The 18879-nt window shown below is 45.3% G+C and overlaps 1 protein-coding gene across 1 annotated transcript in view; it reads left to right on the top strand.

The window, feature by feature from the left end:
- Nucleotides 1–18879, top strand: part of LOC137370259 (uncharacterized) — a 323712-nt gene that overhangs the window by 192100 nt on the left and 112733 nt on the right. Inside the window, exon 34 of the mRNA XM_068032638.1 lies at nucleotides 12442–12541. Within this exon, the coding sequence (XP_067888739.1) occupies nucleotides 12442–12541 (100 nt within the window). The remainder of the gene's footprint in view (nucleotides 1–12441; nucleotides 12542–18879) is intronic.

Raw genomic sequence — 18879 nt, 5'->3', positions numbered from 1 at the left:
CTGATAGACCAAGAAGCACAGGTTCGGATGTAGGGCTGGCTGAGGTCGGCTGGCATAAGGCCTTAGAGTAATTTGTAAATGAAAATACAGATTTTGAATGTGATGTGTTGAGGCACAGGGAGCCAATGGAGAGTGAGTGAGTCGCAGATAAAGCGATAAATAATTTGGGTAGCAGAGTTTTAGACAAGTCAAGCATTTGTGTAGGGTGAAACCTCAGAAACTGGTAAGGAGTTCATTGGAGAATCCAGTTTCAAAACATGCCCCTCATAATTTCAGTAAAATCCTTCTTGCATTCAAACCCTGACAGGTAATTTCAATAAATTTCATCGGATTTCAGTCACTCTTACAGCATCTGTTTTCTCCCAGATTTTCTTCTCCACCACAAACTGGGCTGAATTTTCCCGGCCCAGGAAGGTCAGGCAGGGATACCATGACATGTTGCCAGCTCCAGATACCTCAGTGGCATGGCCACCCACTGAGCGGCCAATTGAGCCATTTAAGAACCACTTCCCACCCCTGCAGGCATTTTGCCCACATTGGGAGGAACCACTGCAACATAGGGAGACAGCCAGGTAAAGAAAAGCAAAATACTGCAGATGCTGGAAATCTGAAATAAAAAATGATGGAAATACTCAGCAGATCTGGCAGTGTCTGTGGAGAGAGAAGAAGCAGAGTTAATGTTTCAGGTCAGTGACCTTTCATCAGAATATATACATAACATAACAGGTAAAACCTGGCAGACTCCAGTGGGTTCCGGAGGGGTTCCCTCCTTGATGGGCACTCCATAACTCCATGGCCCATGGAGGGCCCCCCCCCCCACCCCTGCAGCAACGGCACTGCCGGTGTACCACGACTGCCCCCACCCCGCCAACCCCGATTGCCAGATCCTGGCCTCCCCAGAAAAACACATCTCTTTTCCAGGGCGCCTCACCACTGACTCGCCTTCATCCTGGATCTGCAGCCTCAGCTGTGGCCACTACTAGTGGCAGAGCTGCTGAGCTGCCAGCCCTCTGATTGGGTACAATAGAACTGTGGTAATGTTACTGGACTAGTAATCCAGAGGCCAGGACGAATGCTCTGGAGACAAGGGGGAATTTTATGCTGTCCCCCGTTACCTTCCTGGTTCTTAAATGGCTCAATTGTCCACTTAAGGGGCTCAATTGGTGATAGACTGAAGTGATAGACACCGGCAGTGCTGAAATTAAGTCTATCACCAATTGAGCCCCTTAAGTGGGCAATTAATGCCCAATTAAGGGCCATATCTCGCCGCTGCCACATTTAGCCCAATGGTGGGCGGGCCGTCGCCGCACAGGGAGCATGGCAAGAAAAACACTGCGAGTTGCTTGACAGCTCAGGGGGTGAGAGGGTCCCTCGTTAAAAGGCACACAGTAGCTGTTGAGAGCCACCCCCTGCCCTTGCTGCCAACCCCTCTCCCTCATAACCACCACCCCACAAGACCCCTCTCGCCCTGATCTACCTGTGGCCAGGATCCAGCGCACTCCTAGGCTTTTGGAAAAGGAAGGATAGCAGCTAGAAGTTGACCACGAGGTCAAATCCCACTGTGGCTGCTGGGGGAATTTAAATTCAATTAATTGAAATATTGCTGAAAAAAGAGATGTGCTGCCAAGGCTTTTCACCTTGCACTTATCAGGACACAAGAATGCCAAATTTCAGAGGGAGCAACAAATGGGGCGGCACAGTGGAGCAGTTGTTAGCACCGCAGCCTCCCAGCTCCAGGGACCCGGGTTCGATTCTGGGTACTGCCTGTGCGGAGTTTGCAAGTTCTCCCTGTGACCGTGCAGGTTTTCGCCGGGTGCTCCGGTTTCCTCCCACAGCCAAAGACTTGCAGGTGATAGGTAAATTGGCTGTTGTAAGATTGCCCCTAGTGTAGGTAGGTGGTAGGGAATAAGGGATTACTGTAGGGTTAGTAAAAATGGGTGGTTGTTGGTCGGCACAGACTCGGTGGGCCAAAGGGCCTGTTTCAGTGCTGTATCTCTAAATAAAATAAATAAAAAATAAATCTGTCAAACTATGCATGAATTGATCTAATCTGTCCTAGCCTAAACAGCACAGTGTGTGACACAGGAAGTAATTATTTTAAATTACCGCCCTCAAAGTCATGCTTTGAACCTTGACCCTAACTCTTCATACCACCTCTGCATCACCTCTGTACTAATCTTTCGTATATCATTGGTTCCTTTTTTTTATTCGTTCAGGGGATGTGGGCATCGTTGGCTATGCCAGCATTTATTGCCCATCACTAACTGCCCTTGAAAAGGTGGTGGTGAGCTGCCTTCTTGAACCGCTGCAGTCTTTAGGGTGTACATATACCAGCAGTGCTGTTGGGAAGGGAGTTCCAGTATTTTGACCCAGCGACAGTGAAGGAGCGGCAAATTAGTTCCAGGTCAGGATAGGCTTGGAGGGGAACTTGCAGGTGGTGGTGTTACCTTACATCTGCTGCCTTTGTCCTTATTGGTAGTAGAGGTTGCAGGTTTGGAAGGTGCTGGCGAAGGAGCCTAGGTGAGGTGCTGCAGTGCATCTTGTAGATGGTACATACTGCTTGCCACTGCGTTGGTGGTGGAAGGAGTGAACGTTGAAGGTTGTGGTTGGGGTGCCAATCAAGGGGGCTGCTTTATCCTGAATGGTGTAGAGCTTCTTGAGTGTTGGAGCTGCATCTATACAGGCAAGTCACACTCCTGACTTGTGCCTTGTAGGTGGTAGACAGGGAGTCAGGAGGTGAGTTACTCGCTGCAGAATTCCCAGCCTCTGACCTGCTCTTATAGCCGTAGCATTTATGTGACTGGTCCAGTTCAGTTTCTGGTCAATGGTAACCCCCCCCCCCCCGCAGATGTTGATATTGGGGGATTCAGTGATGGTAATGCCATTGAATGTCAAGGGATGATGGTTTGATTCTCTCTTTTTTAAGATGGTCATTGCCTGTCACTTGTGTAGCGCGAATATTACTTGCCACTCATCAGCCAAGCCCAGATGTTGTCCAGGTCTTGCTCCATATGGACATGGGCTGCTTCAGTATCTGAGGAGTCATAAATGGTGCTGAACATTGTGCAATCATCAGTGAACATCCCCCCTTCTGACCCGATGATGGAGGGAAGGTCATTGATGAAGCAGCTGAAAATGGTTGTGCCGAGGACACTACCCTGAGGAAAAAACTCCTGCAGTATTGTCCTGGGACTGAGATGATTGACTTCCACCAACCATCTTCCTTTATGCTAGGTATGACTCCAACCAGCAGAGAGCTTCCCCCCTGACCCCATTGACTCCAGTTTTGCTAGTGCTCCTTGATGCCATACTTGGTCAAATGTTGCCTTGATGTCAAGGGCAGTAACACTTACCTCACATATATGGGCCACAACTTCTAGCTGCTATCGATTTCCAGCTGCAACATTGTGTCCTTCACACTTGCAGTAGAGTGGCAACATGTTGTGGGGGGGATTCTAATACTTTCTCCTGCAGCAACTTGCTGACCAACTAAATGCATACTTTGGTTCTGTCTTCACACAGGAGGACACAATTATCATACCAGAAATGTTGGGGAACACAGGGTTTAGTGAGAGGGAGGAACTGAAGGAAATCAGTATTAGTAGAGAAATGGTATTGGGAAATTGATGGGATTGAAGGCCGATAAATCCCCAGGGCCTGATAATCTACATCCCAGAGTACTTAAGGAAGTGGCCCTAGAAATAGTGGATGCATTGGTGGTCATCTTCCAAGATTCTATAGACTCTGGAACAGTTCCTACAGATTGGAGGGTAGCTAATGTAACCCCATTATTTAAAAAGGGACGTAGAGAGAATGCAGGGAATTATAGACCAGTCAGCCTGACAAAGAACAAAGAGCAAAGAAAATTACAGCACAGGAACAGGCCCTTCGGCCCTCCAAGCCTACGCCGATCCAAATCCTCTATCTAAACCTGTCGCCTATTTTCTAAGGGTCTGTATCTCTTTACTTCCTGCCCATTCATGTATCTGTCTAGATACATCTTAAAAGACGCTATCGTGCCCGCGTCTACCACCTCCGCTGGCAAAGCGTTCCAGGCACCCACCACCCTCTGCGTAAAGAAATTTCCACGCATATCCCCCCTAAACTTTTCCCCTTTCACTTTGAACTCGTGTCCCCTTGTAATTGAATCCCCCACTCTGGGATAAAGCTTCTTGCTATCCACTCTGTCTATACCTCTCATGATTTTGTACACCTCAATCAGGTCCCCCCTCAACCTCCGTCTTTCTAATGAAAATAATCCTAATCTACTCAACCTCTCTTCATAGCTAGCGCCCTCCATACCAGGCAACATCCTGGTGAATCTCCTCTGCACCCTCTCCAAAGCATCCACATCCTTTTGGTAATGTGGCGACCAGAACTGCACGCAGTATTCCAAATGTGGCCGAACCAAAGTCCTATACAACTGTAACATGACCTGCCAACTCTTGTACTCAATACCCCGTCCGATGAAGGAAAGCATGCCGTATGCCTTCTTGACCACTCTATTGACCTGCGTTGCCTGACGTCGGTAGTGGGGAGAATTCTGGAGTCCATTATGAAAGATTTTATAGCAGAGCATTTAGAGAACAGTGGTAGAATCGGACAGAGTCAGCATGGATTTACGAAAGGGAAATCATGCTTGACAAATCTATTAGAATTCTTCAAGGATGTAACTAGTAAAGTTGATGAGGGGGAGCCAGTGGATGTGGTTTATTTGGACTTTCAGAAGGCTTTCGACAAAGTCCCACATAAGAGATTAACTTATGAAATTAAAGCGCATAGGATTGGGGGTAGTGTATTGCGATGGATAGATAATTGGTTGGCAGACAGGAAACAAAGAGTAGGAATAAACGGGTCTTTTTCCGAATGGCAGCCAGTGACTAGTGGGGTACCGCAGGGATCCAGCTATTCACAATATATATTCATAATTTAGATGAAGGAACTAAATGTAATATCTCCAAATTTGCAGATGACACAAAACTGGGTGGGAAGGTGAGTTGTGAGGAGGATGCAGAGAGGCTTCAGGGTGATTTGGACAAGTTGAGTGAGTGGGCAAATGCATGGTAGATGCAGTATAATGTGGATAAATGTGAGGTTATCCACTTTGGTAGCAAAAACAGGAAGGTAGATTATTATCTGAACGGCTATAAACTGACAGAGGGGAATATGCAACGAGACCTGGGTGTTCTCATACACCAGTCGCTGAAGGTAAGCATGCAGGTGCAACAGACGGTAAAAAAGGTAAATGGTATGTTGGCCTTCATAGCGAGAGGATTTGAGTACAAGAGCAGGGATGTCTTGCTACAATTATACAGGGCCTAGGTGAGGCCACACCTGGAATATTGTGTGCAGTTTTGGTCTCCTTATCTGAGGAAGGATGTTCTTGTTAGAGAGGGAGTGCAGCGAAGGTTTACCAGACTGATTCCTGGGATGGTGGGACCGACGTATGAGGAGAGATTGAGTCAGTTAGCATTATATTCGCTGGAGTTCAGTTCCTGCCGGTGGGGGAGTCCAGAACCGGGGGTCATAGTCTAAGGATACGGGGTAAACCTTTCAGGACTGCGATGAGGAGAAATTACTTCACCCAGAGTGGTGAGCCTGTGGAATTCGCTTCCACAGAAAGCAGTTGAGGCCAAAACATTGAATGTTTTCAAAAAGGAGTTAGATATAGCTCTTGGGTCTAAAGAAATCAAAAGGTATGGGGCGATAGCTGGAACAGTCTACTGAGTTGGAGATCAGCCATGATCATAATGAATGGCGGAGCAGGATCGAAGGGCCAAATGGTCTACTCCTCCTATTTTCTATTTTTCTATGACCAATTTATTTGCCAGCCTTTCTAACTCACAATATTCTGTTCATGGAAAATGAACGAGATCTGGGAGTCTTGATTGACAATATATTGAAGCTATCACAAGAATGCTCAGTGACAGTGAGTAAAGCAAATCAGGTGTAGCAATGTATTGAAAGGTCAGTATTGAGCTGAAATGGTGAGGTAATCCTGCCTCTTTATAAAACTTTAGTCTGACCCCTCAAGATATTGTGTACATAGTTCTGGTTGCTGCAGCACTAAAGGGATGTTACAGCTATTGAAAAAATACAGAAGAAGTAACCAAAATGATTGAGGGGTGGAGTGATTGGATTATGAGCGGCCATTATGTAAATTACTGCTTTTAAAATTCTCAAGTAACTAAATAATGTGGACTATGACAAATTGTTTCATTTGTCCAGAGAGTCGGGTCAGAGGACATGGCCTGCGCTTGAAGTAGGGTAAATTCAAAACTGATCTGCGGACATACTATTTCAGTGAGACAATGGTCAATCTGTGGAACAGGCTCCCTAGGGAAATGGTGGAGGCAGTTCATATTAATATTCAGTTAAAAATTAGATAGATGTCTGTCAGACAATAATAAAATGTGTTGTTTTTTGGAATACAGTGTATGAGTAATTTGAGACATAACAGGATAAGTTAGAGGAACAGGTGAATTTGGAACTTAAGTTCCCAAAGCTGTCCACCACTGAAGTTTTCTTTACTTCATGTCTGGGTCTATAAAAAACTAATTGATTGAGATTCATTGCTATGATTAATCAACAAGGCCATTATTGCATCAAGTGACTAGCAGGATAGTAATAAGTGACCTAGATGGAATCTGGTTTCTTTTTTTTTTATTCGTTCTTGGGATGTAAGCACCCCTAACAGGACCAGCATTTATTGCCCATCCCGAATTGCCCTTGTGAAGGTGGTGGTGAGCTACCTCCTTAATCAACTGCTGTCCGTGCAGTTTAGATACACCCACAGTGCTGTTACAAAGGGAGTCCCAGGAATTTGGCCCAGCAACAGTGAAGAAAAGGTGATACATTTCCAATTCAGGATGGTGAGTGACTTGGAGTGGAACTTGCAGGTGATGGTGTTCGCTTGCATCTGCCACCCTTGCCCTTCTAGGTGGTAGAGGTCGCAGGTTTGGAAGGAGCAAAATTGGCCTTGCCCCAATTGGGAACTCTAACTCCTGATCTAGCTTTGTCCTTTTCCATAATTATGTTAAAACTGACTGAATTATGATCACTACGAGAAAATGCTTTCCCACTGCCACTCCTTCCACCTGCCCATCTTAATTTCCTAAAACTAAGACTAAAACTCCCTTGTCGGATTTGCTACCTACGGCCAAAAAAGTTCGCTTGAATGCACCTCAAGAATTCTACTCCCTCAATTCCTTTCACACGAAAACTATCCCAGTTAATATTGGGGTAGTTAAAATCCCTTACTATTACTCAACTGGAGTATTGTTTGCAATTCTGGGCCCACTCTTTAGGCTTTAGAGATGGTCCAGAAAAATTTTCGAAAATGGATCCAGGGATGAGAGATTTCAGTTACATGGATAGGTTGGAGAATCTGGGGTTGCTCTCCTCAGAGAACAGAGCCTAAAGTCAGTGGGAGAAAATTATTGGAAAAAATTCTGAGAGACAGGATTAATCTCCACTTGGAGGGGCAGGGATTAATCAGGGATAGTCAGCATGGCTTTGTCAGGGAGAGATCATGTCTAAAAAATTTGATTGAATTTTTCGAGGAAGTGACTGGATGTGTAGATGAGGATAAAGCAGTTGATGTAGTCTACATGGACATCAGTAGGGCTTTTGATTAGGTCCCGCATAGGAGATTGGTTAAGAAGGTTCCAGGGGGATCCAGGGTAATTTGGCAAATTGGATCCAAAATTGGCTTATTGGATGGAGGCAGAGGGTGATGGTCGAGGGTTATTTTTGCGAGTGGAAGCCTGTGACCAGTGGTGTACTGCAGGGATCGGTGCTGGGACCCTTACTGTTAGTAGTGTACATTAATGATTTAGACGTGAATATAGGAGGTATGATCAGTAAGTTCGCAGATGACACGAAAATTGGTGGTGTTGTAAATAGTGAGGAGGAAAGCCTTAGATTACAGGATGATATAGTTGGGCTGGTAAGATGGGCGGTGCAGTGGCAGTTGGAATTTAATCCTGAGAAGTGTGAGGTGATGCATTTTGGGAGGACCAATAAGGCAAGGGAATATACAATGGATGGTAGGACCCTAGGAAGTACAGAAGGTCAGAGGAACCTTGGTGTGCTTGTCCATGGATCACTGAAGGCAGCAGCACAGGTAGATAAGGTGGTTAGGAAGGTATACGGGATACTTGCCTTTATCAGCCGAGGCATAGAATATAAGAGCAGGGAAGTTATGATGGAGCTGTATAAAACGTTGGTTAGGCCACAGCTGGAGTACTGTGTACAGTTCTGGTCACCACACTATAGGAAGGATGTGATTGCACTGGAGAGGGTGCAGAGGAGATTCACCAGGATGTTGCCTGGGCTGGAGCTTTCAGCTATGAAGAGGCTAGGGTTGTTTTCCTTAGAGCAGAGAAGGCTGAGGGCGGACCTGATTGAGGTATACAAAATTATGAGGGGCATTGATAGGATAGATCGAAAGAAACTTTTTCCCTTAGCAGAGGGGTCAATAACCAGGGAGCATAGATTTAAGGTAAGGGGCAGGGGGTTTAGAGGGGATTTGAGGAAAAACCTTTTCACCCAGAGGGTGGTTGGAATCTGGAATGCACTGCCTGAAGGGGTGGTAGAGGCAGGAACCCTCACAACATTTAAGAAGTATTTCGATGAGCACTTGAAACACCATAGCATACAAGGCTATGGGCCAAGTGCTGGAAAATGGGATTAGATTGGATGGGTGCTTGATGGTCGGCGCAGACGTGTTGCGCAAAAAGGCCTCTTTTTGTGCTGTATAAATCTATGACTCTGAAAAGGTTGAGAGGAAATTTGGTAGAAGTATTCATTCATGAGATGGTGCAGGAGGGAGGGCTTTAGATTCCTGGGACATCGGGACCGGCTCTGGGGGAGATGGGACCTGTACAGGCCGGACGGGTTGCACCTGAACAGAGCCGGGACTGAGTTCCTTGTGGGACATTTTGCTAGTGCTGTTGGGGAGGGTTTAAACTAGTTTGGCAGGGGAATGGGGACCTGAGGGTAGTTGGGACAAAATCAGAAATGAAAATGGAAGGCAGAAAATTAATGGCTGAGTCTGGAAGACAGAGGAAACAAAGGTTAGAAAATTTAAAAAAAGAGAGTTTGGCAGTGCTCAAGGGTAAATGGTATCTATTTCAATGCAAGGAGTATAGCAAATAAAACAGATGAGCTGAGGGCACAGATAGACATGTGGCAGTATGATATCACAGCTGTTAGAGAAACATGGCTTAAGGAGAGAGAGGAATGGCAGCTTGATGTTCCTGGTTACAGAGTTTTCAGATGCGACGGAGTGGGGTATGAAAGGAGGGCAGCGGCAATTTTGGTCAAAGAAACTATTACAGCTGTGAAGAGGGATAATATGTTGGAAGGTTCATCAAATGAAGCCGTATGGATTGAGCTAAGGAACAAAAAAGGGGCAATCACAATGCTGGGAGTGTACTGTAGACCCCCAAATAGCCAGAGGGAGATAGAAGAGCAGATATGTAGGCAAATCTCTGAGAAGTGCAAGAACAATAGGGCAGCAATACTAAGGGATTTTAACTACCCCAATATTAACTGGGATAGTTTTAGTGTGAAAGGAATTGAGGAAGCAGAATTCTTGAGGAGCATTCAAGAGAACTTTTTTGACCAGTATGTAGCAAGTCCAACAAGAGAGGGTACAGTTTTAGACTTAGTTTTAGGAAATGAAGATGGCAGGTGGAAGGAGTGGCAGTGGGAGAGCATTTTGGTGGTAGTGATCATAATTCAGTCAGTTTTAACTTAATTATGGAAAAGGATAGAATTAGAACAGGAGTTAGAGTTCTCAGTTGGGGCAAGGCCAATTTTACTAAACCGAGGAGTGATTTAGCGAAAGTGGACTGGAAACGGCTACTTGAAGGTAAATCAGTGGAAGGCATTCAAAGGGGAGATTCAAGGGGTTCAGAGTAAACATGTACCCACAAAGAAAAAGGGTGAGTCAACCAAATCTAGAGCCTCGTGGATGTCAAGGAGCTTACAGTGTAAGGCAGAAAAGTAAAGCTTATGTCCGACACCAAGAACTCAATACTACAAAAAGCCAAGAGGAGTATAGAAAGTGCAGGGGTGAAATCAAAAAGGAAATTAGGAAAACAAAGAGAGGGCATGAAAGAATATTGGCAAGCAAAATCAAGGTGAACCCAAAGGTGTTTTATCAATACATTAAGAGTCAGAGAGAGTAAGGTCCATAAAGGGGAGGAAGATGTTGGTATTATTCTTAATGAATACTTTGCGTCTGTCTTCACAAAAGAGGGGGATGATGCAGATATTGTAGTTAAGGAGTGTGAAGTATTGGTTGTAATAAACATAGGGAGAGATGAAGTATTAATGGGATTAGCAAGTTGATAAATCACCAGGGTCAGATGAAATGTACCCTAGGCTGTTAAAAGAAGCAAGAGAAGAAATAGCAGAAGGTCTGACCATCATTTTCCGGTCCTCACTGGATAGAGGTTTGGAGGATTGGAGAACTGCTAACATTGTACCTCTGTTTAAAAATGGAGCGAGGGATAGACCGAATAATTACAGGCCAGTCAGTCTAACCTCAGTAGTGGGCAAATTATTGGAATTTATTCTGAGAGACAGGATAAACTGTCACTTAGAAAGGCACAAGTTAATCAAGGATAGTCAGCATGAATTTGTTAAGGGAAGATCTTGTTTGACTGACTTGATTGAATTTTTTGAAGAAGTAACAAGAGAGATTGATGAAGATAGTGCAGTTGATGTGGTCCACATAGATTCTAGCAAGGCTTTTGACAAGACCCCACATGGCAGACTGGTTAAAAAAATAAAATCCCATGGGATCCAGGGAAATACAGCAAGGTGGATACAAAATTGGCTCAGTGGCAGGAAACAAAGGGTAATTGATGACAGGTGTTTTTGCGACTGGAGGGCTGTTTCCACTCGTGTTCCGCAGGGCTCAGTACTGGGTCCCCTGCTTTTTGTGCTATATATTAAATGTAGGGGGCATGAGCAAGAAGTTTGCTGACGACACAAAGATTGGCCGTGTGGTAGATCACAAGGAGGATAGCTGTAGGCTGCAGGAAGATATTGAGGGTCTGGTCAGATGGACAGAAAAGTGGCAAATGGAATTCAGCCCAAGAAATGTGAGGTGATGCATTTGGGGAGGTTAAACAAGGCAAAGAAATACATGATTAATGGGAAGATACTGAGAAATGTAGAGGAAGTGAGGGAACTTGGAGTGAATGTCCACAGATCCCTGAAGGTAGCAGGACAGGTCAATAAGGTGGTGAAGAAGTCATTGGAATCCTTTCCTTTATTAGCCGAGGAATAGCATATAAGAGCAGGGAGGTTATGCTGAAACTGTATATCTCATTGGTTAGGCCACAACTTGAGTACTGTGTGCAGTTCTGGTCACCTCATTACAGAAAGGATGTAATTGCACTAGAGAGGGTACAGAAGAGATTTACGAGGATGTTGCGAGGACTGGAAAGATTAGATAGGCTAGGGTTGTTCTCCTTGGAACGGAGAAGGTTGAGGGGAGATCTAATTGAAATGTACAAAATTTTGAGGGCCTGGATAGAGTGGAGGTGAGGTCAGTAACGAGGGGATATAGATTTAAAGTGATTGGTAAAAAAAATTAGAAGGGAGATGTTTTCACCCAGAGGGTGGTCGGGTCTGAAAATCACTGCCTGAAAGGGCAGTTGAGGCAGAATCCCTCAACTCATTCAAAAGGAGTCTGGATATGCACCTCAGGTGCCGTAATCTGCAGGGCTATGGACCAAATGCTGGAAGGTGGGATTAGAATGGGTGGATTGTTTTTTGGCCAGCACAGACACATGGACCATGTGACCTCTTTCTGTGCCTTAAACATTCTATGATTCTATGCGGGATCTAGACAGAGTAGATGAAGAGAAACTGTTCCCATTGGCAGAAGGGTCATGAACCAGACGATATTGATTTAAGGTGATTGGCAAAAGAACCAACGGCAGCACGAGAAAAACCTTTTTTTATGCAGCGAGTGGTTAGGATCCGGAATGCACTGCCTGGTATTGTGATGAACGCAGATACAATCAGGACTTGCCAAAAGGAATTGGATAAGCACCTGAAGAGAAAAAAAATTGCAGGGCTACGGGGAAAGGGCAGGGAAGTGGGACCAGTCGAGTTGCTCTTGCTCTTATATGTCAGGCTGAATGGCATCCTTCTGTGCTGTAACCATTCTATAATCCTACAGTAATTAATGATTCATAATATACCATAAATAACACAAAGACTGCAGTTCATCTGGTATATTTATTGCTCGACATAATACCACCACAATTCCAGACCCCATTCCTAAACTGATACTACTGTGATTCTTCTGATGTTTTACTAGTCCGTCACACTACCATGCTTTAGTCTGTTCAACTTCTGTTAACATCTAACCTTTTATTTATTTCTCTTTTTGCCTGGGAATGTCAATTCTCTTAGCTTCTTCAGCTTTTACATAAACTAGGACTCCAGTTAACTGTGGACATCTTTTTTATTGACTGGGAAAGACCCAAGGGCAAAATTGTCAAGTCTTTTGCAGGTAAATGTTGCATTTATTCATTTTTTTCTGTTCTGTTATTTTGTGTCAAATATTTTTACATTTTGACAGATATAGCAATAAATTATTTTGTCCATGTTACTATTTTTGTTAAAATTTAAATTCTTAAACCTGATGGGCCTGCTGGTCTGAATGACAGCCACTGGAAGGTGCTTAAAGAAATTGAACATAAGCTTTGCAACCCCTTGCTCATATCTTTTACAGCTTGCTGGAGTCAGAAATTGTTCCGTTGACCTGGAAGGAGGCTCATGGAGTACTGGAGGCCTAACTGGAGAACTATAGGCTCATTAGCTTAACTGCAATGATAATGATAACTGCAAAGACACATTGTACAGCGAGCTCGCCACTGGTATCAAACCCACCAGCCGTCCATGTCTCCGCTTTAAAGACGTCTGCAAACACGACATGAAATCCTGTGACATTGATCACAAGTCGTGGGAGTCGGTTGCCAGCATTCGCCAGAGCTGGTGGGCAGCCATAAAGACGGGGTTAAAGTGTGGCGAGTCGAAGAGACTTAGTAGTTGGCAGGAAAAAAGACAGAGGCGCAAGGGGAGAGCCAACTGTGTAACAGCTCCGACAAACAAATTTCTCTGCAGCACCTGTGGAAGAGCCTGTCATTCTAGAATTGGCCTTTATAGCCACTCCAGGCGCTGCTTCACAAACCACTGACCCCCTCCAGGTGCTTATCCATTGTCTCTCGAGATAAGGAGGCCAAAGAAGAATGATAATTGATTCATTCAATTATATGTAAGATGCTAGAAGGGATCATATGAGTAACTCAATATGCTTATCTGGATCGAGATAGAGGTAGAGACACACAACACTGCTTCTGGAAAAAATGACCTGCCTAGAAATTCATTGATGCCACACTCATTTTACAAGCATAAAAAGGGCATTTCAGCATCCAAAATGGTGGGCACCCATCCCAGATTGGAAGTGCACCACCTCCCATATTGGATCCGGCTCCACCATAGGTGTCCAGGGTGCACACAGAAATTATTCAGGAAGCTCATTATAATGTTGGTTGCAGACTGTTTTAAGAAATTGGGTTGCCCAGCTACTGGTCCTGGGGGAATCCCCGCTGAGCATCAGGTTATTGGTGAGCAATTGCTGCTTGATAGAACTGTTGATAACACTATCTCTCACTTTGCTGATGGTTGAGAGTAGACTGATGGGATGGTAATTGGCCAGATTGGATTTGATCTGCTTTTTGTGGACTTTTGTACATTGTTGATAGCATTGAAGATGTTAGGTCGAGCATGGCTACAGAACTTCTCGGAGTCTGTAGGTCTAAACAATAACTCATATTTACACATCTATATACACTCTCCTTAAGCAAGTTAGCACCTCTCGTGATGCTTCTTGCTTCTTCCAAGCCTATTACCTCATCAGCACTACAGTGCAAGGGGTTACTCTCACTGTCTCAAACATTAACCCTTTCAAACCCCAGTACTACATCTCCCCCCCCCCCCAAGTCTTTGTCCATATATATATTTTGATATATTCATTCATTTTGACTTTGCATACTACCCCATCTCCCCTCAAGTCTCTGACATCACAGATTCAGTCTGTCAGAATGCTTCACGACTCTCCCTGATCGTGTCCTTGTCAGGCTCAAAAGATCAGTAGTCTTTCTCAGAAGTATTGGTCGACCACTTGGATGGCCTTGACTGAGGTTTGTAGTATCTTGTTGTCTCTGGGTTTGATGATCACCATCTGGTTCATCCAAATATATAACTGATTGTTGTTTCTGCAGAATAAGGTTTCTCCTATTTTGTCTTATAGCGCCTTTTGAAGTATGCACTAAATAAGATCTCTGATGATTTTCACCTCTCTGGATGGCTACACTTTCTCTTCCTAGTTCTTGTATCCATACCTTTTCCCCTTCCTTCAACTTTGGGTGGTTTCTGGTACGAAATCTCTCATTGTAATTGTGAGCTTGTTGTTTCCTGTAAGACTTCTGTCTTGAACTCGCTGATAATCCTGGACGACGAACCCTAGAAGTAGTTTCTTAAGTAGAATAGGAAGTTGAGTTTTTATTTTCCTCCCCATCAACAGCTCTGAAGGTGATAGTCCACATAACAATGGAGTAGACCAATAATTCAATAGTGCAGTTGGAAGATCTTCATTCTTCTTTAACAACGATTTAATAGTTCTGACTGCTCTTTCAGCTTTTCTGTTATAGTGAGGATATCTTGGGGATCTTGCGAGATGTTCAAATCCCCACTTTCTCACAAATTGTGTGAATTTCGTTTGCAAACTGTGGTCCATTGTCTGACACCACCTCGTCAGGAATACCATGCGTTGCAAACATCTCCTGTAAACTTCAAATAACAGATTCTTTTGTTGTTGAGTACAGCCCTTTCACTTCAATCCATGTGGCTTATTCATTAGATTGAGGATATCTTGGGGAACTTGTAAGATTGCCTATGTGACTATTACCTCATCATCACCACTACAGTGGGAGGGGTTACTGTCACTGTCACAAACATTAACCCTTTCAAACCCTTATACTACATGGACAGGTTTTACTGGTCAATTTTCCACTTTGTTGGGAAAATGCCAGTGTTGTAGCTGTAATAGAACAGCTTGGCTAGAGGCACAGCTAGTTCTGGAACATAGGTCTTCAGCACCATAAATAGAATGTTGTTGGGCCCATTGTCTTTGCTGTATGCAGAGTGCTCAGCCATTTCTTGATATCATGTGAAGTGATTTGTATTAGCTGAACACTAGGAACTGAGATGGTGAGGACCTCGGGAGGGGGCTGAGATGAATCATTCACTTGGCACTTCTGACTTAAGAATGTTGCGAATGCTTCAGCTTTATCTTTTGCGCTGCTGTGTTGGGCTCCCCGTCATGGGATTGAGAATGGGATGTTTTTGGAGCCTCCTCCTCTGGTTATTTGTTTAATTGTCCACCAGCGTTTATGACTGGATGTGGCAGGACTGCAGAGCTTTGATCTGATCCATTCGTTGTGGATTACTCAGCTCTGTCTATAGCACATTGCTTCCGCTGTTTAGCATGAACTCCTGTGTTGTAGCTTCACCAGGTTGGCACCTCGTTTTTAGGTATGCCTCGTGCTGCTTCTAGCATGCTTTTCTATACTCATTTGAACCAGGTTTGATCCCCTGGCTTGATGATAATGGTTGAGTGAGTGATATGCCAGATCATGAGGTTTCAGATTATGGTGGAATATAATTCTGCTGCTACTGATGGCTTACAGATCCTCATGGATGCCTAGTTTGAACTGCTAGATCTGTTCTAAATTATGCTATTTAGCACAGTGGCAGCGCCACACAACATGCAACTGTCCTCAGTGTGAAGACAGGTCTTTGTCTACCAGGACTGTGCAGTGGTGATTCCTACCAATACTGTCATGGATAGGTGCATCCATGACAAGTAGATTTGTGAGGATGAGAAAAAGTAGGCTTTTCCCTTGTGTTGGTTCGCTCACCACCTGCTGCAGGCCCAGGGCCTAGTCAGTACCGGTGCTACTAGGGGGAAGTGGTGGCATAGTGGTATTGTCACTGGACTAGTAATCCAGAGACCCAGGGTATTGCTCTGGGGACATGGGTTCAAATTCCACCACAGCAGAAGGTGGAATTTGAATTCAATTAATAAATCTGAAATTTAAAGCTGGTCCAATGATGGCCATGAAACCAATGTCAATTGTTGTAAAAACCCATCTGGTTCAGTAATGTCCTTCAGGGAAGGGAATATGCCGTACTTACCTGGTCTGGCTGACATGTGACACCAGACCCACAGCAATATGGTTGACTGTTAAGTGCCCTTTGAAGTGGCCTAGCAAGCCACTCAGTTGTATTAAATTGCTACAAAGTGTAAGAAAAGGAATGAAACCGGACAGACCACCCGGCATCAACCTCGGCACCGGAAACGACAATGGCAAACCCAGCCCTGTCAACCCTGAAAAGTCCTCCTTACTAACATCTGGGGGCTTGTGCCAAAGTTGGGAGAGTTGTCCCACAGACTAGTCAAGTAACAGCCTGACATAGTCATACTCACAGAATCATAGCTGACAGACAACATCCCAAACACTGCCATCACCATCCCCGGGTATGTCCTGTCCCACCGGCAAGACAGACCCAGCAGAGGTGGCGGCACAGTGGTATACAATAGGGAGGGAGTTGCCCTGGGAGTCCTCAACATCGACTCTGGACCCCATGAAGTCTCATGGCATCAGGTCAAACATGGACAAGGAAACCTCCTGCTGATTACCACCTACCGCTCTCCCTCAGCTAATGAGTCAGTACTCCTTCATGTTGAACACCACTTGGAGGAAGCACTGAGTGTTGCAAGGGCACAGAATGTACTGTGGGTAGGGGACTACAATGTCCATCACCAAGAGTAGCTCGGTAGCACCACTACTGACCGTGCTGGCCGAGTCCTAAAGGACATATCTGCTAGACTGGGTATGCGGCAGGTGGTGGGGGAACTAACAGGAGGGGAAAACATAATTGACCTCGTCCTCACTAATCTGCCTGCCATAGATGCATCTGTCCACGACAGTATTGGTAGGAGTAACCACCGCACAGTCGTTGTGGAGACGAAGTCCCGCCTTCACATTGAGGATACCCTCCTTCGTGATGTGTGGTACTACCACCGTGCTAAATGGGATAGATTTCAAACAGATCTAGCAATGCAAAACTGGGCATCCATGAGGCGCTGTGGGCCATCAGCAGCAGCAGAATTGTACTCAACCACAATCTGTAACCTCATGGCCCGGCATATCCCCCACTCTACCATTACCATCAAGCCAGGAGACCAACCCTGGTTCAACGAAGAGTGCAGGAGGGCATGCCAGGAGCAGCACCAGGCATACCTCAAAATGAGGTGTCAACCTGGTGAAGCTACAACCCAGGACTACTTGCGTGCCAAACTGCATAAGCAGCATGCGATAGACATAGCTAATCATCACATAACCAACGGATCAGATCTAAGCTCTGCAGTCCTGCCACATCCAGCCATGAATGGTGGTGGACAGTTAAACAACTAACTGGAGGATGTGGCTCCACAAATATCCCCATCCTCAATGATGGGGGATCCCAGCACATCAGTGCGAAAGATAAGGCAGAAGCATTTGCAACAATCTTCAGCCAGAAGTGCCGAGTTGATAATCCATCTCGGCCTCCTCTTCCAGTCCCCAGCATCACAGATGCCAGACTTCAGCCAATTCGATTCACTCCGCGTGATATCAAGAAATGACTGAAGGCACTGGATACTGCAAAGGCTATGGGCCCTGACAATATTCCGGCAATAGTACTGAAGACCTGTGCTCCAGAACTTGCTGTGCCCCCAGCCAAGCTGTTCCAGTACAGCTACAACACTGGCATCTACCCTCCATTGTGGAAAATTGCCCAGGTATGTCCTGTGCACAAAAAAAAGCAGGACAAATCTAACCCGACCAATTACCGCCCCATCAGCCTACTCTCAATCATCAGTAAAGTGATGGAAGGTGTCATCAACAGTGCCATCAAGCGGCACTTGCTTAGCAATAACCTGCTCAGTGACGCTCAGTTTGGGTTCTGCCAGGGGCACTCAGCTCCTGACCTCATTACAGCCTTGATTCAAACATGGACAAAAGAGCTGAACTCAAGAGGAGAGGTGAGAGTGACTACCCTTGACATCAAGGCAGCATTTGCCCGAGTATGGCATCAAGGAGCCCTAGCAAAACTAAGGTCAATGGGAATCAGGGGGAAGACCCTCCGCTGGTTGGAGTCATACCTAGCGCAAAAGAAGATGGTTGTGGTTGTTGGAGGTCAATCATTTGAGCTCCAGGACATCACTGCAGGAGTCCCTCAGGGTAGTGTCCTCGGCCCAACCATCTTCATCTGCTTCTTCAATGACCTTCCTTCAATCATAAGGTCAGAAGTGGGAATGTTCGCTGATGATTGCACAATGTTCAGCACCATTCGTGACTCCTCAGATACTGAAGCAGTCTGCGTAGAAATGCAGCAAGATCTGTGGCTAGTAATATTCGCGCCACACAAGTGCCAGGCAATGACCATCTCCAACAGAGAATCGAAGCATTGCCCCTTGACGTTCAATGGCATTACCATCGCTGAATTCCCCCACTATTAACATCCTAGGGGCTACCATTGACCAGAAGCTGAACTGGAGTAGCCTTATAAATACCATGGCTACAAGAGCAGGTCAGAGGCTAGGAATCCTGCGGCGAGTAACTCGCCTCCTGACTCCCCAAAGTCTGTTCACCATCTACAAGGCACAAGTCAGGAGTGTGATGGAATACTTTCCACTTGCCTGGATGGGTGCAGCTCCAACAACACTCAAGAAGCTCGACA

Source organism: Heterodontus francisci, chromosome 5 (genome assembly GCF_036365525.1).
Source record: "Heterodontus francisci isolate sHetFra1 chromosome 5, sHetFra1.hap1, whole genome shotgun sequence".
NCBI classification, from domain to species: Eukaryota; Metazoa; Chordata; class Chondrichthyes; order Heterodontiformes; family Heterodontidae; genus Heterodontus; species Heterodontus francisci.
The sequence above is the reverse complement of the archived record's forward strand: the minus strand, read 5'-3'. Positions and strand labels throughout refer to the sequence as shown.